Source organism: Salmo trutta, chromosome 17, assembly GCF_901001165.1.
Source record: "Salmo trutta chromosome 17, fSalTru1.1, whole genome shotgun sequence".
NCBI classification, from domain to species: domain Eukaryota; kingdom Metazoa; phylum Chordata; class Actinopteri; order Salmoniformes; family Salmonidae; genus Salmo; species Salmo trutta.
Window position 1 is genome coordinate 45,155,310 of NC_042973.1, and position 27,526 is coordinate 45,182,835.

A 27,526-nucleotide genomic window follows, 5' to 3' on the forward strand; every position below is an offset into this window, starting at 1 on the left:
AAACTAACAACTCACGCTGGGGGCGACCGTTAGAGATATTTGGAACTCACATGTGAAAAGGTTAAATAGGTAGTTTGTAAGTGTGTAGAATGTGTTTGTTTTGGGTCCACACTGGTAAGTTAACTTATGTAAATGAGATTTTCTTCTGAATAACTGGTCAGGGCATGGCACTTCCCAATCAGCTTCAGGTAACTTTGATTTAAGGTTTGATCACACCTGTAGTGACTACTTCTATCCGCCACGCCCATTGTTGCTTATCCATAGTTCACTAGATATATCAATATAATTACACCCACCACAATGTAGAAAAACAGAACGCTTCCCTCCGCTAGATTTTTATTATTTTTTATAAATTGTTTTATTTAACTAGGCCAGTCAGTGAAGAACAAATTATTATTCCCAATGACAGCCTACCCTGGCCCAACCCTAACCCAGACGACACTGGGCCAATTGTGCGCCGCCCTATGGGACTCCCAATCACAGCCGGTTGTAATACAGCTTGGAATCAAACCAGGGTCTGTAGTGACGCTTCAAGTACTGAGATGCAGTGCCTTAGACTGTTGTGCCACTAGGGAGATCACATAACTAGACGTGAACTGGACGTGATCCCAACGCTGCCACCAATGTAGCAGAAGAAAGTGTTGGCTGCAACAAGGTCTCTAACCAGGGCTCATACGTGGCAAAGTGAGATCTAACGGCTGTTTCCCTACATTTATTGACAAATGATGAAAATGTATCCCTATTCTCCAATCAAAGACCTTCATCAAGTCCACAAAAAAGCAGACAAATACAATTTTTTTAATCCAATCTGGCAACCCTCATAAAATCGGACATAGCACCAGTATCCCAATGTATTAATGTACAAGCATAGAAAACAGCATTGGCATTAATTTAAAAAAAGTAAAAACATAAGGCTACTATTATATTATATGTATTTTGGTGATAACCTGGTTGATTAACAATATTGGGTTGTTAACACGTTTGTTTTTTTATATATATAAATAAATGTGGGATACAAAAAAGACGGTGTAGAACACCATTGTCCAAAATGCATTGCTCCAATAACTTTCAAAAGATTGTTCCCGAAGTTTGCCCACAAAAATATATTTTCCTATGAATGAAGTCACACGAAAATGTGTCTTTTCCTACAAATTAGGTCGCACAAAAATGTGTGTATTTTCACACGAATTAAGCCACACAAAAACGCACGAAATCTGCTGAAATACTTTTTGTACATATTTGCACGAATTGAGTGTGAGATTGTGTTGGTCCTATAGCCTATGCCTTCACTAACTCCCCACTTTCGTGTCGTGGAAATGACAAATATGTAACTTGTTTTCCATAGAAGTTGGTTCAATATTGTAGCTAGCTTATTGCATCAAAATCAATGTGAGTGAAGAGTAGTTGGCAGGTGTCAATCTCAGTATTTCGCTTCACCCACGTCTATTACAAGGGTCAGGGAGTAAGACCAAATCCTTCTGTTATCATGTTCTCTAGTTTAGAAAGCAGCAAACATGGACGGTGGCGGGGTGAACAAGAAAGACATGTCTATGAATGTTATTAAGGGTGTTGTAGGAATACCAACAACTGCACGTTCTGAGAATGTTTTTGAGCGAATAAAGAATCGTGTTGTCCTGTGAGAGAAGAGGGAAAGTTTAATGACGGAAGGTCTTTCTGCCGGATGCGTTTTCAAACAGGCTACATTGTATATCGAACTGAGCCTTGTCACGTCGAGACAAAACAATTTCTAACCTACAGGACGTGCCTGTCGACTTTGACCAAATTGAGTCCAATCACCCGGAGGCCCGAGGGAATGCAGCTAATGTTTCAGTCAAGGCTGGACGACGCGCAGAACAACAAATTAAACACTACATTTATTAGAATATTTCACAGAGAAGAGAAACAGAGAAAAGGAACAAATACACAAATTGCCTACAATTGGCCTTAAAATAACTATGAATTACTTTCTTTAGATTGTTATTTTTCCCGGACCAGTATTTCCTCAAGTAAATTGCTTGATATTTTATGATAAATGTCATAACTGAATGGTGGCATGTGCTATGTATGATCAATTTATGCAGACTGCACATTTCCAGTGAAGACTATTAGCTCAAGAGAGTTGATTGCCAGATTATCATTTTACAATTGATAGCCTATCCTCGAAATGGACTCCCATGCTATATTGTATGCTACTTAGCCTACAGCAATCTGATCAAAAAACAAGTTTTGCAAGTGCATAGGCCTATAAATTAGCCCTCCCAAACCACATGAGCAGACTTCTTGATGCACATCTAACCTAGGTCTATAAAGAAGAAAATCCAAATTGAACCCAATCATTTTCAAGTATACCTCATTCCATCAACAGATCCAACAGTTATTCCAGTTTTGTCATGAGGTAATCCTTTATCAACTCACAGCTGTAATGTGGTAACATGGTCAGTCCCTCTGGACTTTTAACATCAGCTTCGCTGCAAACAAATGCTTGGGGATGTAGGCCACTTGATATTGCAACCACCGATCTGCATGGCTAGAATCAAGGCTAATAATTAATGTGGGCCTTTGTTTTTCATTTTCTCAGTTTGAGTGAGCACGAGACTGGATCCCTGTAAATTTATGGTGCACTGCATGAGCAAATATTTTCCCAACCTTTTTTATTAGATATTTGATGGAAATATTTGTATTATTGGATTAAAAAAAAACTATAATAACATTATTGTTATTATGTTAACATAATAATAATAACAATACAAAAAAATAGTATGATTATTATTATGATGATGATGATTAGTAGTAATAGTAGTAGGCCTAATAGTAGTATTAATAATAATAATAATAGTTATTCATATTATTAGTCATATTATTATTATTTGTATGCCCCCCAAAAACAAGTATTAATAGTGATGAGTCGTTCGTGAATGAACGGCTCTTTTTGGTGAACGTCAGGAACCGAATCACATCTGTGAAAGAGACGTTCACTTGGCTCCCTGATTTGCATACTGTTAGTACTGCCTTTTGAGCTCCAGACTACGATTAGGTCTATCTCTAGATAAATTATAAAAACGTTCTCTGAAGATTGTAATTCCTCACTGCAGGAAGAATAGATAGTAATGAATGAGCTTTTTTCTTGTCCACACACATTTTTGCAATGTGTTCATTTTTATCTCTTTTTTTTGCAGACGTCGAATAATTTGGTCAGGTAAAAACGTATTTCAACTGACATGTCACGATCTGACATAATGGCAGGCATATTGTAAGCATTACATTAGATATTTGATATTGTTCCATGGTTTTAAATATAGCCTACATTTCTAAGCGAAACTGAGCGAAGAGCCGTTTGGAGCCAAATTAACGGCTCTTTTAGCTGAACGGAGACAAATGAGCCGCCTCACTGAAAAGACTCGCAATGCCCATCACTAATAGTAGGTTTGGACATCTCCCGTCGCGATTTCCTAGTTAGCGGAGTGATAAGTGGTGTCCAAAGTGACGTGTAGCCGCCACTACTGCCAATAACTGCCAAGTTATGGATGATATTAGTCGAAAGTTTGTGGTGGAAGCGACATGGTCATTTTATATTCTCGTCGACGTGGAAACAAATTGCAATTCACTAGGTTACATGAAAACCATGGAGTCTGAACATCACAATCTATACATTTTTGTTTCTGTTTTATGATCAACGCGGACTGGAAACGCTAGTGGATCTTTATTTTCTATCTGATATGACTTTATACATCTTTCTCTGTCAACCAATACTCTTTATAGGCCTATGGCTTTCCAGGTGTGGTGGCTTGGATATATTGATCCTTGCTATTAAATAAAGCCGTTTACAAACACATTTCCCTGTGCTTAATTGTTCCCACTGAGCTCCGAGGAAACATGTGTATTGAACCTGAGGTAAGTCTTCACGTGATGCTAGAGGCCTACATAGGACATAAGGAACGTAAACGTGATTTTTCATGGATTTAATGCAACTACCGTTTTTTAATGCAAACATGATTAATTGTTAATAATAGAAATAATAGAAATGAATACAAATCATTGTTTTTTGTGTGTGTGTTATTAGGTTATATAGTTGATATAATCGTGGTATTTGCCTGGTTAGGCCCTTGTAAGTTAGTAAAATAATGTGCGCACTGAAATAGAGTGCACGCTGAAGCTTACCTCATGACTAAATTGAGAGCCACTTTCCACACCTCCCTAATTAGTGGCATTTATCGAGGAATATGTTAGTCCTGCTGTCAGGATTAACAAGTGTTTGAAGTAAAGAATCTGGCAAAGAACCATGTCCTGAAAAATGACAAGATCTTTGGTTATACTTACAATTCTGAATGTGGGTCAGCATCACAATTAATAAACACATATAGCCTGACCAGGTATAGCCATGACAAACATTGTTATTAGCCCCCCTCCTTCCACAAAGGAGTTATTCATGGTTTTATTCCACTTTTATTCATTCGGCAGTAGATCATTTCTATCAAGTATAGCTTAGATACAATTTATAATTTGTCACCGGCAACACTGCAAGATAAATTACTATACTACTAGTTAGCTGTTGAATTTAATATTCATGTTCAGAATCGTACGTTTCCTCTCATTAACCTCTGAATAATCAATGGGTATATCAACACACATTCGCTTTGGTTGATATTTTAAGTCTCTTGCTCTCCCTCCCTCTCTCCCCTTTCCTCCCTCCCCACTCTCTGTCACCGTGTTCCCAAGGATGACGTCAGCCGTATTCAGTGCGACCTCCCCTTATGAATTTTTTTTTTGGTTCAAAACTTTTTAGGCGGTCGTCAAAGACCACTTTGCCCGAGGGAAAAGGAGCGACACGATTACAGTCTTCTCCCATGGCTTGAGAGAGTACTTTCTGCTAATCCGAAATGCATTAGGCTAATTGATAGTCTTCGACGTAGCAATTGCAACTCGTGAATGTCGGCTGAGTTGCTCCAATGAATGGATTTACATTGAGATTTTTATTTTTTTTTTGCACTTGTTGATTTCAACAAATTCAATCTGCAGTCAAGTAACAAGATAACTCTACCGCAAGACAAGAACAAGGCGGATTACGTCTTTCCAAATAATTAAATTATCCATTGGTGCTATTGTTACAACAGGTTGATCTGGGATCTTCTCATTGAATTGAGTGAAGAGGAAGTAATTGGGGTTTGTACATTACAATATAACAAACGTTGTTAGCAGTGCACTGCATGGTTCTTCAGTGGGTCTATGGACATGAAAGACGACTTTTGTTGTAGCCAACTGCAGTTTCAGGGTAAACTTGTAACGATGCCTTTTCGTCCATAGATGTGCATCAAAGCAATTCTAACTGTATTTTCAACATTCCATGACATAGTCATGTTTTGCTTATTTGCATGCATAAAATGTTTGACATATGCAGTGCATGCTCGGAAATGCCCATAAAATATTCAAATCAAATATCCTATTCAAACGCCCATCTTAAACTATTAACAAATATTTTACTACACACAAACCTTGAAATCAATGCAACGTTGAAAGAGTAGCCTATAATTCATGAAACCTACTGAAAAGTAGCATCTTGCTCTGCTATTTATACAAACCTGTTTTGATGGGCCAACTTCAGAAAACAAATATTTCATTCAAATAATTGCTTATTTTTTTCACAGTGTGTGCCAAAGTGTTCAGGCAATAATAAACCGTCTTCGTCATAAGAATTCGCAGCAAGGATTTTAGAGGAGTGGAATGGAAGTTAGGTGAAAATATTAAACGACGTTTCAGAACTTCACCACCGGGCTGGAGATGACAGTGCATGACGGTCGCGGCAGCTCATTATCCTGCTCCCATTCATCCGCCCTTTCATTGCGATGCAAACTCTTTGGCAGTGTCGTTTGTCTCCGCATTGTACTTCAGTTGGGAATGCAATGGTTGTCAGTGCTCTTATTCAGTTTCAAGATAGTTTATTGATGAGCTCGGACTTTTAGCACTTTTCACATTTCAAAGGAAGTCAAGTGTACGCGTCCACGACCACGGTTTCAATTTATGGTCTGCGCGTTGCGACACTTTCACCCCTCTTTTAGGTTACCCCACCACGCCACAACCCCCCTCGTTTCTTATTCCACGACACGGAGTCTGTTCCATTTGAACAAATGATTGGAACACCCCTAGCCGAGACTGGTTCTCCAAGTGTAAACTAAAATGCAGGCAAGGAGGGGTTGCTTTGGAGTGTACTGAGGTGTCAGACATTCTACAAATGTAGTTCGGGTGTGTGGTCATGACTGCAAAGACAATTGCTTATATTTACGTCCTGTGTTGTCTATACTTTAGAAGCCTCGACGCTGCGTCCTGCCTATCATTTGATCCATAGAACATTAAGAAAGATCATCAGCCTCGGTATTGTACCCATTTAGTCGATAGATATTGTTTGTCATTTAGGGGTAAACAACCAAATCTACCAGATGTGATGTCAGAGTCAACAGCAACACGTGCGAGTTTGCGCTTGCTTCAGTGACTGCACTCTGCCCTTTAGGCTGCTGCCTAAAGATTGTAGGCTATGCAAAGCTTTCAAAAGCTAGAGCCTAATAAATCCCTTCCTGAAATAATTCAGTAAACGGAATCTTTCAATTCAGCCTTAAGATGTTTAAAATAAATAAACGTGAACGTATCACACTATGTAAATTAGTAAAGCGGTGTTTTATTGGTCTTTATCAGTGGATTATCAGTCGTAAACGATAAAAAAATTAAGATGGACTGCAAATGGTTAATGTTGATCCGTTTGAGGTCGGCGCGCAGCATGTGTTCACTGCCCGTACGTCCATTTGCAACTTCAGGTTCATGGTTAGTGTAGGAAATATTGTATGCGTTCCACGACCGTGGAGCCCTGTGAGTTACACTTGCTCTCCCTTGCCCTCACAATAGCATTTTTAAAGGAAATATTCAGTGTATGTGTGTGTGTGTGCGCGCTCGCGTGTATGTGTGTGTGTGTGTGTGTGTGTGTGTGTGTGTGTGTGTGTGTGTGTGTGTGTGTGTGTGTGTGTGTGTGTGTGTGTGTGTGTGTGTGTGTGTGTGTGTGTGTGTGTGTGTGTGTTAGAGAAGGAGAAATGAACGTGCGTGTGCAGAGTGATTAGTGGGTTTGAAAAGCAAGCTCTGGCTCTGCCCCGTTTCCCGCTCTGGCACCACGAAGTAGGAGGAAGTGTTTCTCTAGAAGATGATGACAGAGGTCAGGCACTGCTAATGGGCCACTGAAGAGGAGTGGAGGCGAGGCACAGACCAGGAACACATACATTAATACACTAGTACGGTCACCAATCAGCATAGGTGCGCTACCCCCTCTCTCTCTCTCTCTCTCTCACACACGAGCGCACATTTTCAGTCTCGCGCAGTCCTGACATCCCATTTTATTGTCAATATCTGCTTCCTTCACAGGGATTTCCATCTCTATTCAAGACCACTTGGAAAATATATACAAGGAAAATAATTCGAGGGGGCTATCCAGCACTGCGGCTCCGTCTCTTTTGCGCTCAGACTTATCAACAAGGGCTTTGGCTGCAGTGTACACAGGATGCCTCAGAAAGGTAAGCTCCGATTTCTTGGCACTTAGTACCTACATTTCAGACAGCACACATTATTCACTCAACCATGCCTACCCCAACCAAGCTTACACATTACACCATTTTAGAGTGAAACATAAAATAAGGCTAAGTGTTGAAAAGGCAAATTACAATTAAGTTAATAACTTGCAAGTTTTTGTGGTAATTTCGGAAGAGAATCCGATTGGCTCATGTTTTCAGTGATGGTTATATCGGCTTTAATGAAGGAACTTCCGTACGCAGACTAGTGGCAGCCTAATTGGAACATTTCAGTCCGCCTCTTTCTTACTCTGGTATTGCTTGTATGCCGTCGTTGGTTGCGGATAGCTTAATGCTTATTTATGACAGGAAAGAGTAAAAAGTCACGTTATGCCAGTAATCAGTCCAGAGAATGGGGACGCAATGATCCGATGAGCAAGGGTGTCAAGTTGAATCATACAGTCAGACTCACCCGGGCACCATCACAAAAAATGCTCTGTGAACTTTTTCCTAAAGTTCACAAACCCTAACCCTTTTTCATGTATTCAATTACAATTGAAGTAGTCCTACTTACTGAACACAAATAGTAAAGTGGTTTTAACATTTGCAGGATACATAGGCCTATGTGAAAACAGATCAGAAATCCACTCATAATAAATAATACATGATTAAGCTTAGCCTGTAGCTATTTTCCCATCCAAAATAATAATGATGATGATAATGATTAGAATGAGTGCATATTAGGCTACTTTTTACATGCTGTAGAGATAACAAGTAGAAGAAAATACAGACAAAGCTCAACATCAAAACCATTGTTTATATTAGAGATTAATTTTGATTGGGCTATTTATAACATTGGGATATGCATTGCGCTTTTGACTCTTCCTGTACAATAGGCCTATTGCTTCATTCTAATTGCAAAAAAAATATGGTAGCTATTGGTGTAATGGTAGCTGTGTAACATGTTATTGTTGCTATATGGAGTTGTTCTGCATATAAATGAAGGGAATAATATAGGCCTTACAAGTCTGAAGAAGCATGTTCAATTGAAATTCCAGTAGTTGTGGGTTAAAACGGGCAAAATACAGATGAGGCCCTCGTATTTTGCGGACTGCATCAAATAAATGATATAATTGTAGCTAGACCTGAACAAAAAGCAAATGATTGGGTTTTCATCATCTCATCTTAGCGTGAAGTAATAAAAAAAAAATATATATATATTTGCAAATAGGCTGCTTTCGGGTTAAGTTCATGCTTAAAACATTTGATTATTTTAGACATCAATATCACTATAAACTCGGAACCCTTTACTTTGCTTTTCCAACATTTTCCATTGCATCATTGCATTTGAAAGCAATTAGCATGAGAAAAATGTAAAGAAATGCTTTGTATCTACACCTATCTACTTATAAACATCTACAATGACTGAACCAATAGCGCATGTAATTATTATTATTCTTTTTTAAAGGATTATTCATTGTGAATTGTAATGATGTCTTAGTTGAATTTACACATTTTCTTTCGAATATTCTCCATTCATAGGAATAACACGTGCTGCACAGCTTAGATGTATAGGCTATTTATTTGTGGATGTACACTGTAAATACACACACAGTCCATCTCCTGTTTAAAAAGGACGTGATAAAAAGGGAGAAAATCAAAGCTTGGACTATTTCCTTAGTGACCTCCTTTTCGGCAAATGTTTTGAATGGGCTCTTTACGGCAATTGTCTTTTTCCAATTGAGCACCCTACTGAGCTGTTGTATCTTTTTTTTAAACCTTAACCAAACACCAGTAACATAATTATCTCCAGATATTTATAACAATAAATTGCGTTTCTAATTTATAAAATGTTTTAAAAAAGCAGAGGGATACGGGCACCGGGTCACGGCAAGCAGCAGTGTAACTGTAGCGCGGTGTGAGGGGTTTGTTGTTGTGCTGGGCATGGGTGCAGCGGGAGGGGGTTAGTCCCTTCAGCTCTTTGTATTCCTGAGAGTTATTGGTACGGTTAGTACGAGGCTGGGTATATAGTTAGGGAGCCTCAGTTATACTCTCTGGGTTCTGGTGTAGAAGCAGAAAGGACGCCATTGTTGAAATTCTGCAGGCTTTGTTGGAGAGCCTTCACCCCCTTTCCCGATTTCACTTTCCAGAGCAGCCAACCGAGGTAGACAGCGTATGTCACTTGACGACTACATCTAAAGACGTCTAAACGTATATTACTGAAGTTTTTAATTGTATGGAAAGGGGATGGACTGAAATGTTCATGGCCAACATAACAACAGTAATATTAACATGAAGAGCCCTGAACAATTTTGCGCCTCTTAATATGCACATTTATTCAGAAATCCTTAATTGTATTTCTTAAAGGTAGCCTACTCTCAATACACCTAAAATACGGTTAAAGCTGATAATATTTAACGTTTTCTCAAATTACTGCAATGCTATTCATCTCATGAAATGAGTTGGAAAATACTGCAGTACGTCTGACTTTATAAAAACGAAAGCCAAGGTGTACTAATAAAATGTTTTGCTTTGTCCATAGGGAGAATATATTAACTAGTGAGAAGCAGATGAGAGAGTCTTTAAATTGTTTTAAGCGGACAGTCCACACTGTTTCCAGGCAAGTTTATACACTGAATATATATATATTCAAAAACCGATAGAACAACAGACGATATTATGCTCTCGTATTATAAAATATGAATGAATAATAGCCTAATGCATCCTGAGTCATTCATGAGTAATATAGTGCCCACCATAATTTTCTAATTGCACCAAATCAATGTCTGCGATGTGTATGTCCCCTTTGTATTGTATTAGTCTATTATTATCAGCATGCCAATACTGATCATTGTTATTTTTTTCCCATGACTAATAGAATACTATAACCGGGCCACGTGGGAATCTGGCGTTGCGTCCATGATGCAAAACAGTAAGTTGTGTTTTTTTCTGAGTAACTTGTAACTTGTACTTTGAGCTGGAAAGAGGCAGGTGGCACATGACATTTACGCTGAAGATGTTGGTTTGCATGTCTGTGTAGAATAAGGCCACTACTTTTGGGCTTGTTTAAATTTGCTGAATTAGAAATGATTTTATATATGCTCCTTCTCAAATTTTGTTCCACACGGTGGTCATTCTGTCATTGGACTTTGACTAGTATGCTTCTACTAACGTGTACGTGTAAGAACTGAAATAGAGCCCAATATCTGCAACTGTACTATCATATCAGAGAAGAGGCTAGCAGGAAGTAGAAGGCCTAGATTGTTTTATTTATTGGCCAATTGCACAACTTCCAATGCAGTTGTTTTGACACACACACACACACACACACACACACACACAGAAAGAAAGGTTATTCTTGATATGATAAAATAGCATTTCAGAAACGCCTGTTGGGGTATGCCAATTCACGTTGTTCATTATATGCACTAACGGACATTGCAGTCATCTCATGGAGAATGTGTAATGTTTATGAAGAGGTTATCACTTCTGTATCACCACAGTGTGGGCTACAATTGTATTCTTTTGATTAGACGTTGAGTTTTTTTTTTTTTTTTTTTTACGAATGCATTGGACCTATTAACGTTAGGGCAGTATTTACATATTTGAGATGTTATTCAGTAATTCATAATGAATCATGTTGTGTGGTTGGCAGAGTGACAATAAAATACATATATTTTCTTTCTTAATGCTGGACAAGAGGTGTATGACATCTGTAACGAAGGTGTGTGGAATAGCTTACCTCTCATTCTCTTAACTGAACGACACGTTTGTGCTGCAGTGTGCTTTCATATTTATGCCAATACATTGTATTGCCTTGGCTTAGCCTTGAACTTCCTGTATATTTCCATATCAGGCCTAAAATGTATTAAGTTATAGACGTAGGATCAGATGGAAGATGTGACGCTCGACACTTGAAAGACCTCCAACCAAACAAAGCATTTGAATCTAGGTCAGTTTAAGTAGGCCATAGGAAATAATTGAGCAGTGATGTGAAGTCCCATATTCCCTCTCACATTTGAAAAGAAAACTGAGGCCTTCAAAATAAACGCAATAAACAATTTTATTCTAGATTTTTTTTTAAGACCGGACATATTGTGTCTGTTCCTCACCTTTTAAATGAGCCTACCGGCTACCATACTATTAGGCCTAGGCTATATATTAGCATGTCATCAAGATTGTATAGGCGCATGCCATTATTCATATCTTGTTACATTTTCAATGTGATGGCGATGTTATATGCGGTGGTCTTTTGAACGAAATGCTGAGCAGATAGGATTCCGGTGAGGCCTTTGGTTTGTCTGAAGGTCGCGGCTGGCTCTGCAGGCTTTGTGCTAATAACTCCTGGGTGTATATGAAACTGAGCGTCCAAATTGACGCCATATGTTTTCCTATTAATTGACTTGCAATAGAATACAAGGCGCATAATCATTGCCACCCGGCGAGATCGACAGCACTTACCGTTGGGAATTATATAATGATAAAGAATTAGGCCTAACCTTTCTGGTGAAACTTTTATATTATTATCTCTGTGTGGCAGTGATCAAGTGGATTTATTTGAGCACTATACGGGAGGCGTGTTCAAATCCAATAAATCTTCAATATGCTTTTCCCTGCTGACCTATCAAATGCACAAACACAATTGATTTAATCTAATCCTGGAATTAACCTAAAAAAAAATGACATAGCGAATTGATTTTTTTCTTACAGCAGTCTACTCCTAAGCAAATAGCCTATATTTCCACCCTGATTTTGGCTAGAATTTGAGACTTTAGCCCTATGGCAGTAGACAACAAATTCACAAGCACATGTAGCTTAATGTTTTATTTGTAAGGCCTAATATAATATTGTAATTGATGTAGGGCCTACCTATTTTTTAATTTGTATGTGAAAACAGTAACAAAACAGATATAAAAAGAAGGGAGTCTAACGTCTCCAGCAGACTCATAAAAGCAGTGTAAATATAGGCTGTGTTGTTTATTTTGCTTGGAAAAAAAAAGAATGTCACTTTTTATATATTAAGAGCGACGCGCGCTCCCATCCTCGTGCCCGCGCACAGCCCCCTGGCTACCATAAAATGAAGCTTCCCTTGAAGGGTAAATGAGTAGGGTCCAATTTAGTCTGAGTGATATCCAAATGCAGACAGCTAGGGTCGTTTTATCATGCTACTATTTGTCGTGATGATGCGATTTTCAAAAGCAGAGCAGTGTCATAAAGTGACATGCCTGCCACAAGTGCTCCAACTGATCTTTTCAATTAGCCTTCCATGCATGATCCAGGGCGACTTCCGCCTATTTCTAGAAATTAAGCTCAAACTTGACGTGCAGCTAGCTTTATTTTAAAGACAAATGTCAGCCAGGCTCATCATATTTTCCCACTCTTCTATATTTGGAGCTTATTTATTGCTAAGGAGCTTGTGCTCTTAGAGTCAATTTAACGTGAGGCTTCGAAGGGAAGGGAGCGGAGAACTAGAGCAAACGTAGGCGACTACAGGGAGGCTCCTTTTCCATTTGACTTCAGGTTTGGTCTGGTTTTCGGGGCTATCCTAAGCTGGATATTGTTAATTGACTCGCATGAAAGTACTTGTTTACACGAGCGTTTATGATGTTTTGGCTTGTGTAACAAACATCAAGTTGATATACATAGGATTAGGTGATGATTTGTTTGAAGTCTCGACATTATACTGTAATTACAACTTTATAATGCTGTGCAGCAAATAGCATTTCGCTATTTGAGCTAAATCTTTGCAAAGATGCGCAAATCTCGGCTCGGTGGGCTAGATATGTTTTGGTCCAGCTCATACCACACCGCTGAGGCTAATCAATGTTCTGCATGTGTGATTAGAACAATATTGTAGAAGATAATGATATTGCGTGCATATCCGGAAAGCATTTCAAACATCTGACAAATGAACAACGGCAATAATTACACACTACGCAAAGCCCAGGGTGATTTCCTCTATGTTTGGCGCTGAACGTTCCGTTTTGTTTAGTCTCTTGTTTCTGCTTGATAACTTTTATTCTTTGCATAGTTAACCACTAAACGCTTGCATCGGAGACATCTGTAGTGAAGTGGCTAGCCGTTTTTAATCACAGCTCTTGATTCGTGGCTTAACTAAAGAGAGTGCCACCCCCTGTCTCTGCCCAGGTCACAGCGGAGTGAATCAGCTCGGCGGAGTGTTCGTCAACGGCAGACCCCTGCCCGACTCCACCAGACAGAAAATAGTCGAGCTTGCTCACAGTGGCGCGCGGCCGTGCGATATATCCAGGATTCTGCAGGTGATAACACTGCATTCTTCTCTCTGTCTGCATAGTAAAATGCTTTAGAATAACATTTGCCTTGTGTGATTTGTATTTGGAATATACAACTAAATGCACAACCGACTATTGTTATTTCAAATCGTTTTAAGTTGCAGTTTTGATTTTGGATGGTGAATTACGAATGATGGTTTGTGGTGATGCCAGGATATGTTAGGACACAACCTGCAAACATATCCATCCAAAGTAGAGCTCCACTATCAGATGCATTTCAACAAAGTGCAAGTAAAATTACCGTATACCATTCAAGGTATATTTCTTGTGTTATAGACCCATGGTGATGCAAAAGTCCAAGTGCTGGACAATGAAAACGTAAGCTTAACAATGTTTGTAGTCTACACATATATTACACATTAGTCTTGAATAATGTATGTGATTTGTGTCTATTGTTTTCTATTTAGGTGTCAAACGGCTGTGTGAGTAAGATTCTGGGCAGATACTATGAAACAGGCTCCATCCGACCAAGGGCGATCGGGGGTAGCAAACCAAGAGTAGCAACTCCAGAGGTGGTCGGAAAAATTGCCATATACAAGAGGGAGTGCCCGTCAATCTTCGCGTGGGAAATTCGTGACAGACTGCTTTCAGAGGGGGTCTGCACAAACGATAATATACCCAGTGTAAGTTCATTGAGTGTAAGTTACTACTCATACCATTTTATACGCATTAAGAAAATGAACTGAGTTAAATTACAAGGAACAACTGACCTTAATATTGGTTATGATTATGCGCACCTGTTTCAGAACAATTACGCATCGCGATTGACGACATACCTTTAGTTGATATTTTGTTTATTTCCCATTTTGATACCGAGTTTCTTACCCAAATGCATATTGTGAATGTGAGGGTATGCATGCAATTGATGTGACAGATCCCTTACAAGCCAATGTGCCGTCACAACCAAGGGAAACGCGTTTAATTAATGTGAAGCATTTTGGGTTTGTCTTTCAGGTGTCATCGATAAACAGAGTACTGCGCAACCTGGCTAGCGAAAAGCAACAGATGGGCGCAGATGGCATGTATGAGAAGTTGAGAATGCTGAACGGTCAGACTGGGACGTGGGGGACCCGGCCGGGCTGGTACCCCGGAACCTCAGTGCCAGGACAGCCCAACACAGGTAGGAAAATCACTGGATTTGACGTGAGGAGTGAGAATGTCTTTATTAGGTCATTTTATAACGAAAAGTGTTATTATTAGCTATTTTTTTATTATCATTATAATTATTATAATTATTGTTGTTGTTGTCGTATATCATCATATCAGGCCTAATATTACCGTCATTATTATTATTATTACAAAAAATAAACAAAATAATATTTCCTTTTTATTTTATTGTTACAACCTTATTAGGCTACATTATTGAAAGTATCAGGGGAATATACTTCTTTTGTTGAACATCTTAGAGGATATCAAAGTTCAGCTGATGTTGTTTGTCACTAATGCATCGGCTTTATTAGTCTTATTTGATTTACGCATGGAACTGAAATTCAACCGCTGTTCTATAGGCCTGTGCCATGCCCCGGAAATGATTCAAAGATTAGGCTACTTGGTATGATTCGGCTAATTATTAACTTGCAAATTCTCGACATGTTTTTCGACGAAGTTTTTTTTTACATTAAGGTTGTAATTTCACAATTTAGTCTGTACGATTTACTCCGCACGATTGATGCATTTCCTGGCCCATACTGTAGGCTTATATCTGGATGAGTTCGTCAATGAGTCCACATTTTCCCCATTCAACCTGCTTTAAGATGAACAAATTTGAAGCAGTGTGCGGTAGGCCTATCTGTACAAAGGATGTTTCTGTCACACTCAAGAATTTGTTATGGGAACAGTTCTGTCGCTATGTAATTGCTCATTAGAGAACGTTTTGTTTCTCATTAAGGCGACATGAATAAGCGTCTAGTTTGAGGAGACAGCTGTAGAAATGTTCCACGGGAGACCCATGGACACGATATGGCACCACTTGCCAATTAGACACGTCAGTTTTAAAAGAACTAAACAATAAAGGATGGACACTATTGAAATACAAATAACAGTTTTTTTTGTCCTTCATAATATCTGCGTTTTTTTGTTGTTGTTAACGACACCTGTCTCGAATGAGGAATCCCCAACAAATAAATTAAGGTGAAAGGTGACCAAGTGCCAATAGTAACACATATATATTTTTACAGCAACTATTATTATTATCCATTATTATTATTATTCATTTGGGGCGGCAGGTAGTCTAGTGGTTAGAGCGTTGGGCAAGTAGCCGAACGGTTGCTGGATCGAATCCCTGAGCTGACAAGGTAAAAATCCGTCGTTCTGCCCCTGAACAAGGCAGTTAACACACTGTTCCCCGGTAGGCCGTCATTGTTAATAAGAATTTGTTCTTAACTGAATTACCTAGTTAAATAAAGGTGAAATAAAAAATAAGTAGACCCTAGTGTTGTCATAATAGTATCCCAATTCTCTAATTATAGACTATTAAGGCTGTTATAAATGAATAATAACGATGATAAGAAGTGCTTCTGCTGTTGTTGTTTGTACTTTGAATGTATCTCTATTATCCTTTCTATTCAAAATATGCCCAACATGTGTGTGTGAACACCACAGCCAGCTATACCAACATCGTATGTTCACTTATGTTCTGCCATAAGTGTCTATACTTCCATGGAGTGCGATTTCAGGGAAATTAAGAATCCATTACTCCGGAAGCATACGGCAGGGTGAGGTCTCAGAGGGGGAGAAATATGGTCTCAATCTGATAAACGCCACGCAACAGTGAATAAAATAGTAGATTCATCGGAGTGACAGGGCCCAAAGAGAGACAACTCTTTCATAAGGAGAGGGTGAAAGCTCTCGCTTGCGAGTTCGTGTTTTTAGAGATCAACGTGACAGTTTTTCTTATCTTTTTTTTCCTTTCTAGAGGACTAAAGCTGCCTATGGGGTTTAGACACTTTCTCTTTCAGGGGGTCCCAGAATGTTTTTAGTTTCTATTGCTGAAAGATGCCGCAGTTGGTTCTCTATCTTTTGGCTTGTTTCACGCCTGACTGATTGCGACACGTGATACTAAGGAATGGTTTTATTTCCCAGCGCCTTTTATTAATGAAAACAAATCCCAAATCTAGCGACAGTTGGTCTGACTGAGGGATAATAGAACGCACATTCACTCCGTTTGACGGATTAGCTCCAAAACTATAGCGCGCTGGTCACTGATAATCTTTCTTTTTGGACACAAGAGGGACATTTAAAGGGGATAACTTTAATCTTCGCCTATGTTTATAATAATGTAATAAGACACCTTGTTCTGAATAATGCATTTGGTTTTGAAACAACAAATCTGCCAGAAAAGCATCGGCATAACTTCAGAGCAGAGTTATGCTACCCAAATATGAGGATGGGTCTCTGCTGATCAGTCACACAATAAACTGCCAAAGCAGATGTATCTAGGCCTACATAAATAGGTATACCGTTTGCTACGTAGGCATAATGTCATGGATAAAAGGCATGCTGAATAAAGTGTCTAACAACGCCACTGACTGAGGCCCCTCAACTCACAGTTGGTTTCTCTGTCGCCTTTATGTAACAAACACTGTCTGAGCATAGAGATGTCTCATTCAATGTGTGCAGGTTTTTTTCTTCTTCCATGGCCTAAAGAAGCCATAAATCTGAACTGGCGTTGAACAGGGCATCCTAGGAGACAGTGATTAATGATAGCAGTGCATAAAGGTTAACATACTGAGCTGAAAAGTCTGTTGACTGGAATCCTCCATACAATGAGGGGCACTGCGAGCCTCGAGAGAATCCTTTTGTGGCCTCCAATTGTGTCCTCAAAATTCTGCCCACGAAAGTTTGCCAACCCCTCCACAGACCATGAATTTAATAGATCCCCTTACTCTCCTGGTATTGTGTGGTCGTGAAAAACGGTTTTTATTCAAGTGTTGTGGTTTATTTCAATGGGTGTACAAACACCCATGTGGAAGAATGTAACATTTTAAAAAGGAAAGTTTGGATTTGAAAGAATTTCATGGAATCTGAATAGCTTCTACCACGTTGTCTTATATTTCAGCACGACAAGCATTGCTACATGGTCATAAAAGATGTAAGCCAAAAATATTTATTTCCCACTATATTGTATCGCCATTTTCTACAGCCTGATGTAACTAAAAATATCTGGTCAAAATAACACAATGAATTGTCAAACCCAGTCAATATCAGTTGGAAGAAGCAGAGAACGCAAAAAGTCTCAACATTTCATATATTATAAGATAATGTTTTAGGCACAGGCGGGTTTTGGGCATATCCTCATAGGCCTCATTAAACACCAAGCAACGCAAAAGAAACTCCAATGCAAGAAAATGAAATAATTGCGCTAACAACAGGTGCACCTCCTGGTAGGCATGAAAGCTGAACAAAGAGTGATCGTTTGAATTGATTGATTTATTATTTACTTTTCAGATGGCTGCCCACAGTCAGACGGTGGAGGTGAGAACACTAATTCAATAAGTTCGAATGGAGAAGACTCGGATGAGACTCAAATGAGACTTCAGCTCAAAAGAAAACTGCAAAGGAACCGCACTTCGTTCACACAAGAACAGATAGAAGCGCTTGAGAAAGGTAAATTATACCGCCACTGTCACACGTTCTCGTCCAACTATCGGCCCAAGTAATCTCATTAATGAGCTGGTGATACTAAATTAGTATATTTTAAGCATAATTAAGGCATTAAGACTGACTCATAACTAGGCCTTTTCATTTTGGAACATTACCACAGGTTTCTGTTTTCATTGGCATACTTTGAATAACTGTTTCACTGCAAATTAGATTTTTTGACCCACAACTCTAATAGTCTGAATGCTTTTGTAGGCATATTTGATGTATATCACATTTAATTACTTCCATTCCAGTTCTAACTAATGTGTTTTTTTTCAGAGTTTGAAAGAACTCACTATCCAGATGTTTTCGCAAGGGAAAGACTTGCTGCAAAAATTGACCTCCCAGAGGCCAGAATACAGGTACAGTGACCTCTCCTTCTGCCTATTAATATCACCTTGAATTTACGGATATTGAAATCACATTCAAAGAAGTGACACATCCAACACTAACCATTGAAACATGAATGTGGTTTCAGGTGTGGTTTTCAAATAGAAGGGCAAAGTGGAGGAGAGAAGAGAAACTCCGGAATCAAAGGCGGCAAGCCAGTAACTCCTCCAGTCACATCCCTATCAGCAGCAGTTTCAGCACCAGTGTCTACCAGCCCATCCCACAGCCCACGACACCAGGTTGGAGTCAGTGATCTTTATCTTTAACAAAACGTCTTATTGCATCATGTGCATTCCACCTTCATCTATTGTTGTAGGATCCATTTATGGGATTTTAGAACTGTAGCCTCATCAGCATGTAAAACAAAAATGTGTACACATGTGGGCGGTAGTCAGGAGTGCCACACAATCCATTCTATGTTCCTGCAAATCAATGTTTCAAATGACAATCAGGTGCTGACTGGTCTCTAAAATAAATGTATATATCCTACCCCTGCAGTATCGTTCTCGTCAGGATCCATGTTGGGAAGACCAGACACAGCCCTTACAAACACATACAGTGCCCTGCCACCTATGCCAAGCTTCACCATGGCCAACAACCTGCCTATGCAAGTAAGTACATCGCCGTCAGATCCAATAATAAATGTAGCATTTTGGTGTTTTTTTTCTAATGACTTTGTATAGCATCCAAGCTATTTACCACAACACATGGAAACCTATACAAAGTATACGTACATGTCACAAGTGAATGCTAAGAACTGGCAATGCTGTAGTAAATACTATGTTGAATTTGTAAACTAAATATGATAGTGCATTATTTACGTTCCCATGGCTTAATGCGGCCCATCCCTTAGTTGTTGTGACCATAGATATGAGATGCTGCTAGGTGACAGGTGAATCTGACTGTCATGTGTGCTGTTTACGCCCCCAGGCTCCTGTGCCCAGCCAGACCTCCTACTCCTGCATGCTGCCCACCAGTCCCTCAGTCAATGGGCGGAGCTACGACACGTACACCCCTCCTCATATGCAGGCACATATGAACAGCCAGTCAATGGCAGGCTCAGGAGGCAACTCAACAGGTAAGCAGAGAAACGGGTCATGACAAAATAAACAAAATCCAAGACATTATGAATCACCATTTACAAACATGAGATACATGGTGCCTGAACTGATCCATCGCTCTGTGTTTGTTATGTAAGGTCTCATCTCTCCTGGAGTATCTGTTCCCGTTCAAGTCCCAGGCAGTGAAGCAGACATGTCCCAGTACTGGCCCAGGCTACAGTAGAGACACGACTACCGTCAACGTGTGACTCCTCGGATATTGTCTTGAAAGAAGAGGCTGTCCAGCAGTATTTAATTACAGACGAGAGAAAATAGACTCTAAAAGACACTATTTTGTACTGGGATTGTGCCATTCTCTATCATTCTTTGGAGGCAAAGACTTGAAAAAGAAAAAAAGAGAAAGGACTTCTGTAAAGTGCCCAGTGTAACATCCTTAATGGGGGAAAAAAATATCTCTGTTCTCCGTTTCCAACTTATGTCATTTTTGGTGTATTTGTATATGGCCATTTGTATGTCATAATGAAAAAACAACAACGTGGATGGACTGTGAAACTGAGTTGTTCCTTGCTTCTGCTGAAAAGAAGATAATTTGTGAAGAATTTTCTGCCATGAATAGTTTTTGTCAACGTATATCAAGAAGCTCTCCCAGTCTGTGTACAGAATGTGGACTCTGGTGAAACAAGTTTGTATCATTCAAAGGCAGAGCTGGACCAGCAGGTACCAGCTGGGTACGAGAAGCCTATTTCTCTGTTCTTTTCTTTTCCAAAGCTTTCTGGCAGAATCATTGTAAATGGAAAGCATTAACCGCTAAAAAAGAGGTGAAAAAAACTTTTGCTAGCTAAAAACTGTAGATTGTGTCTTCGATATAATTCAGTTTGTTATGTCGAAATGTAAGTATTGGTCTTCCCTAGCAGTCTCCCGGACACAATTTCTATAATAAAGTTAATTTCATTTATATTTCTCTGAATATTCTATGTATGTTTTATACACATTTTCAAGTAATTTCATTCAATTGGGTACAAGTTCTTTGTTATAGTTGTAGTTAAGAGTTTTACTTTATTCTGTCCTACTAACACCTTTCACTGCAACAATGCATAGTAGCGCAAGGCCTGCAAGAGTTTAAAGCCTTTTGAGGTTTGCATCTATACATGTCTGAATGAACCATTGTCGATTGTACAAACAGACCAAAGCCTTTGTATATAATTTATTACACAACCTTCATTTCCTTTTGTAGTCTTCTGTTGCCAATTTTGTAAAGATTTTGGTGACTTTTACGTAGTTTAAAATGTTAGTTTATCAGCTAGTCTTTAACTTATGAGCGAAAACCAGACATGTCTTTATAGTGGGTTGACCAGACCTTAGTTTGTCAGCGCTTTTATTTGTCTGACATGAGAGGATGCCGAAAAGTTACTTTTCACCAAAAGTTTTTCTCTACGACCCCCACAAGCTTCATGAGAGTCGCCTGAAGTTGGTGACACTGACGTACCAACTCCGAATAGGTCTTCTCACAAAATCGCCTGTCTAGTCTGAACGATTTGAGGTATAAACTATTAGGACCCCACTACCGAAAGCTGAGATTCACACGAAACACGGAAATGTCGTGCACTATGACCCACACAAGCCCATTGCTGGGTGGTGAAAATGAACAAAAGGGAATGAGGGGTAGAATGTGCCAAAAACAAAGGGGTAAATATGGGTCTAAAAATAGCTAAATGATCCATGGTATGACCATCTGAAAACAATTCCATATGTTAGCTTAGTAGAACATCCCCCCAAGGATTAGACTCAAAAGGGTTAGCTAGTAATAAAACATTTATTAAAAAGATAGGTGTCCCAATTATTGGCACCCCTGTTTTGAATACTCCGGCACCCTCCCCTTGTGAGGATAATGGCACTGAGCCTTTTAAAATATATATTTTATGAGACTGGAGAACACATTGGGAGGGATCTTAGACCATTCCTCCATACACAATCTTTCCAGATCCTTAATATCCTTCTTTCTGTGCTTATGGACTGCCCTCTTCAATTCAAACCACAGGTTTTCAATGGTGTTCAAGTCCGGAGACTGAGATGACCATTGCAAAATGTTGATTTTGTGGTCAATTAAGCATTTCTTTGTGGATTCTGACGTGTGCTTGGCGTTATTGTCTTGCTGGATGATCGATCCACTTGCGGCCAAGTTTCAAACTCCTGGCAAAGCCAACCAGGTTTCTGGCTAAAATGTTTTGGTACTTGGTAAAGTTCATGATGCCGTTGACCTAACAAAGGCCCCAGGACCAGTGGAAGCAATACAGCGCCATAACAACAATGATCCACCACCATATTTTACAGTAGGTAAGAGGTTCTTTTCTGCATATGCATCCTTCTTTCAACGCCAAACCCACCACTGGTGTGCGTGGCCAAAGAGCTCTATGTCATCTGACCATTGCACCGGTTCCAATCCAAGTGACAATGCCATTTAGTAAACTAAAGGCATTTACACTTGTTGGTTTCACTCAATAAAACCTTTTTTTTCTGGCAACCATAGATTTTGAGACTTGGTGACCCGAAGATGCGACCAAGTTCTGTATTTCTACAACTTTGGCCAATGGATTTGTCTTTGCTTCCCGTACCATCTTCCTCACTGTGAGTGGAGACAAGATACATTTGCATCCAATACCAGACAAGTTTACCACTGTTCCAGTGGTTTTTAATCTTCTTAATTGTTGCCCTAATAGTGGTAAGTGGTATATATATATATATATATAGATATTATTTTGTTGGTATTTTTTGGTACCCATTGCCTGGTACTCATTTCCTGATTTATGAAGGTCAACAACCATTTGTCTCTTTTCCTTTGTGAATTCTCTGCCATTTCCCATGGTGATGGAGGACAAAGGGATTTTACATGTGTAAAGCCATAAACTGAGCTTAACTTAAAATAATGAACATATTAATGCAGATTACATTTTGTTTGATTTTATTTGTAATAATCTTTAGGGGTGGCAATAATTTTGACACATCTTTTTGAGAAAAAAATTGTATTACTTGTTAAATAAAATATATTTCTCTGAACAATTGTATTAGTATAAAATAAGATAATTTCCCCAATTATTTTTAGCATACAATACGCTGAGCATTTGTATTATTTATTTTATACTGTCTTGTTTTGCTCATCTTGATCAAGAGTGCCAATAATTTTGGAGGTGACTGTAGCAATTTAAGAGTTTATTTCCAAAAAGCTATATACACCAATTTTTCACATTTGTGTTTTTTCATCCAAATTGACTGCGTATGGGTACCTTCATGTCTGTAAATGTTACTGTTCTCAAATTTTTTATTAATAGATTTTAGATGTGTATGAAAATGTTTTTTTTGCAAAACACTATATATACATTGTTTAGCTGGAATGTAATTTTCATATCCTGTATATTTGACTGTGATATGTGGTTGTCTCACCTAGCTATCTTAAGATGAATGCACATACTTTAAGCCGCTCTGGATAAGAGCATCTGCTAAATTACTAAAATGTAAAATGTCAATGTTTTACATACAGATCTCATACTACTGTATTGAATTATAATTTGTATTTTTTTTATATTGATGTCACAAATGTATCATTTGTACATTTCTTTATTAAAAATGTACGTATTTGTTACATTTGACTGTGTAAAACCAAGCAGTACTACTGATTTCTCTGAGTGTAACCAGGTTTCCATCCAAACTTTTTATGCGACAGAAATTGTCATGACAGGCCTGATGGAAACAGCTAATTTGTTGGTAAACCTTCCAAATGTCGACAAAGCAAAATACGCTAGACAAGATGATATCTTTTACCATCATACTAAAGTATACTTGCAGTCATGCAGTGATATGTTGTGTGGTCCTCCCACTACAACTCAGGAAAGCATGCAATTTATTAGGCTACAAGTTAAATAAGTTATGATGAACTGAAAGTGCACATGATGAGCTTGATGCTCCTTTCCAATACCAATTGAGGGTCTTATTCTGGTGACATGATGATCAATACTTGGCTGCCGTTTGACAAATAAAAATAATCTTGCTCTCATGTTTATAACAATCTGATCCTGTAGGTAGCATATCTGCATATGTGCAAACTGTTGGCTAGAGCGCACTTGCCAAGACAAGAGTGGGCACATTCACTATACAATGCATTTTTTTTCTGTCAAAACCAACAGAGTTGACAATGCGATGGAAAACCATTTAACTTGTATTTTTTATTCGGTACATGGGAATTTAACAGCAAAAGTAATTTTTAGATGCACTACATCATCACCCACAGCCTTTTATCTGCAACAAGTCTATTTGTTGGATACATCTTTGGTGGGAAAATGCAGATTTTGGAATATTTGCATGAAGATCTGGCGCTAATTGGATGGAAACCTAGCTTGTGAGACGGATATAAGGCATTTTTAATTTCTATTATTTGTGTCTCTGAAATGAAACCATCAAGTGATAGATTTTAAACAAACACATCTGTCACTGAATCATGCCATGATTAGACAGTGAAAAAACACACCAATCTCTTTCATCATTTCTAATAACAATAAAAGCTCATTCACAAACATTTCTGAAAATGGATATATAGCGTTTTGGAATGAAACGCTTCAATTGTTATTCTCCTACAAGGCTTCAGGCCATGTCAGCGTGCTACCTGGCCTCAAGCCTCAGTTCTGATGCTGTACAGAAGGATGGTCAGGCATTGATGTCTAACCTATCAGAAACATTGCACTTCACCCATTTGAATGGTTGAGTTAGTTCAGTCTCTGCTGAAGAATCTCTTCTGTAGTTTTCGATGTAGAGCAAACCTGTGGACACAGAGGGCTAATGTGTCACCGATCACGGTGCTACTGGACAGTGACACCTGACATTTGTAAAAGTGAGTCAGTTTGGGGTCATGAAAAATAGAGACTGTTCCTTTGTGCTGTCTGATATATGAGACAGGGCAGAGGGGAGAGGAGACCCCAAAGGGACACAGGTAACGCTCGGAAGCACAATGTCAACTGATGATGATTTTTTTTTTTTTACCGTAGCAAGTGACGTTGACGACACTAAACTGGAACCAGTGAGACATCAACACACATCGGCAGCCATCATTATAGAAACAACAACGCTGGGAACATTCCATGTTAAATGATCATGTTCTCTTTCTGAGTAACAGAAAAAAAATCTCCTGCGATTTCCTAAGGCAGTTGGTGAAATTATGCTTAAATTACAGTATCTGATTGACAGCACTGGCATAATAATTATAATGTAATGTATTAGTATGTAATCAACAGTGGACCTATGGACAAGTGACAACCAGCTGAGATGAGTCAAAGGTGTGAAACAATGGGCCGATCCCCCTCCTACCAACATTATAATAGTCTCACACCCACTAGACTTACATTGCTAGACTCTACATTTGTAGAGCCCACAATGTGACACATATCACCTAGCCGGGCGTGTGATTCGGTCAGGTTTGGCTCTGTCAGGACAGGAGCAATGTTTCTGCTCAATGGAACACAGAGCTGTAAGAATTCTCTGACGATATTCATGTTGAGCCGGTAGCACGGCCATCACAAAATATTCAAATGAAGCACAGAGATGCGGCTCTGCTGTGTACACGTCTGCCAGAGTTTGATCTGATTCGTTCCCCGTGCTTTTGTTGTTGTTGGCGAACAAGTCACCTGAAATAAGGCCTTTTCTTAATGCCCTGAATGGGTTTGTTTTTGTGCAGGTCAAAACCTCATAGAACTAACTCAAGATTTGGAAGATGTGTTATAGGTGTTCTTGTAGCTCCACTGCTGTACTCTTGCAGAGAGCTATATTGATCGTGAGAGCATGGTATGGGAGTGAGGGGGTGTAGTTGGAAAGACTGATTAGCATGGTAGCAGAAGTGGTTTAAGAGAGTAGGCAGAGGTAATACATGCGCATCTTACTTTTGGCTAAATACTTCCTATAGGCCTTTGACCTGTTGGATTCTGCCAAATTGAGTTTTCTGCTCATATGACTAACTGTACATGACAAGTTTGGAGGCAATGTATCTACAGAAAAGGAGGAAGATAGTGGAAGAGGGAGAGAGAGAGAGAGAGAAAGAGGAAAAAGAGAAGAAAAGAGGGAGACAGTTTGTCATAGATTTAAATATGACAGGACATGATTATGCTCGGTGATGTCGACCACTGCAGAAGTGCTCACTGAAATACAGAGCCTTCAGAGAGTATTCACACCCCTTGAATTTTCCACATTTTGTTGTGTTACAGCCTGAATATAGAATGGATTAAATTGAGATGTTTTATCACTGGCCTACTCACAATACCCCATAATGTCAAAGTGGAATTACGTTTTCAAAATGTTTACAAATGAAAAAATAAAATAAAAGCTGAAATGCCTTGAGTCAATAAGTACTCAATCCCTTTGTTATGGCAAAGCCTAAATACGTTCAGGAGAAAAAATTTGCTTAATAATAAGTCACATAATAAGATGCATGGACAATAGTGTTTAACATGATTTTTGAATGACTACCCCCTCTCTGTACCCCACACATACAATTATTTGTAAAGTCCCACAGCTGAGCAGTGAATTTCAAACAGAGGTTCAACCACAAAGACCAGAAAGGTTTTCCAATGCCTTGCAAATAAGGGCAACTATTGGTAGATGGGTAAAAAAAGCAGACATCGAATATCCTTTTGAGCATGGTGAAGTTATGAGTTACACTTTGGATGGTGTATCAATACACCCAGTCACAACAACGATACAGGCGTCCTTTCTAACTCAGTTGCCAGTGAGGACGAAAACCGCTCAGGGATTTCATCATGAGGCCAATGGCGACTTTAAAACAGTTACAGAGTTTAATGGCTGTGATAGGAGAAAACTGAGGATGGATCAACAACATTATAGTTACTCCACATAACTAACTTAATTGACAGAGTAAAAAGAAGGAAGCCTGTACAGAATAAAAATATTCCAAAACATGCATCCTGTTTGCAGTAAGGCACTAAAGTAAAACTACATAAACATTTAGAAAATAAATTAACTTTATGTCCTGAATACAAACCGTTATGTTTTGGGCAAATCCAACACAACACATCAATGAGTACCACTCTTCATATTTTCAAGCATGGTGGTGGCTGCATCATGTTATGGGTATGCTTGTCATTGGTAAGGACTATGGATTTTTTTTAAATAAAATATAAATGGAATAGAGCTAAGCACAGGCAAAATCCTACAGGAAAACCTGGTTCAGTCTGCTTTCCAACTGACATTGGGAGACAAATTAACCTTTCAGCAGGACAATAACCTAAAACACAAGACCAAATATATTTACTGGACTTGCTAACCAATATGACATTGAATGTTCCTGAGTGACCTAGTTACAGTTTGACTTAAATTGTCTTGAAAATCTGTGGCAAGACTTGAAAAGGTCTGTCTAGCAATGATCAACAACCAACTTGAAGTTGTACAATCCAGGTGTGCAAAGCTCTTAGAGACTTACCCAGATAGACTCACAGCTGTAATCGCTGCCAAAGGTGATTCTAATATATATTGACTTAGGGGCATGAATACTTTGTAAATTAAAAATTTCGCTTTTATTTTCAATACA

At 38.9% G+C, this 27,526-nt stretch overlaps 1 protein-coding gene across 17 annotated transcripts; it reads left to right on the top strand.

The window, feature by feature from the left end:
* The first annotated feature begins 4,705 nt into the window (after nucleotides 1–4,705).
* Nucleotides 4,706–20,901, top strand: pax6a (paired box 6a). 17 transcript variants are annotated; one of them, XM_029696983.1, is made up of 15 exons: nucleotides 4,706–5,160; nucleotides 7,399–7,547; nucleotides 10,084–10,161; nucleotides 10,420–10,473; nucleotides 11,242–11,265; nucleotides 13,689–13,819; nucleotides 14,129–14,170; nucleotides 14,260–14,490; nucleotides 14,807–14,972; nucleotides 18,299–18,457; nucleotides 18,773–18,855; nucleotides 18,972–19,128; nucleotides 19,382–19,494; nucleotides 19,814–19,961; nucleotides 20,082–20,901. In XM_029696983.1, the coding sequence occupies exons 4-15, from the start codon at nucleotides 10,461–10,463 to the stop codon at nucleotides 20,165–20,167; spliced, it is 1,353 nt and encodes a 450-aa protein (XP_029552843.1). In that variant the 5' UTR covers nucleotides 4,706–5,160; nucleotides 7,399–7,547; nucleotides 10,084–10,161; nucleotides 10,420–10,460; the 3' UTR covers nucleotides 20,168–20,901. The 17 variants fall into 17 exon arrangements, with proteins under 17 accessions (XP_029552843.1, XP_029552831.1, XP_029552847.1 ...); XM_029696971.1 differs by lacking the exon at nucleotides 10,084–10,161; XM_029696987.1 differs by lacking the exon at nucleotides 11,242–11,265 and having other exon boundaries at nucleotides 4,707–5,160.
* Nucleotides 20,902–27,526: the final 6,625 nt, after the last annotated feature.

What these genes read in the sequence shown, in the direction of transcription:
- pax6a (XM_029696971.1), top strand. An exon ending in CCAGTGTAAGTTCATTGAGT is followed by an intron (nt 14,491 to 14,806) that starts GTAAGTTACTAC and finishes TTTGTCTTTCAG; the next exon opens with GTGTCATCGATAAACAGAGT. An exon ending in GCCCACGACACCAGGTTGGA is followed by an intron (nt 19,129 to 19,381) that starts GTCAGTGATCTT and finishes CTACCCCTGCAG; the next exon opens with TATCGTTCTCGTCAGGATCC.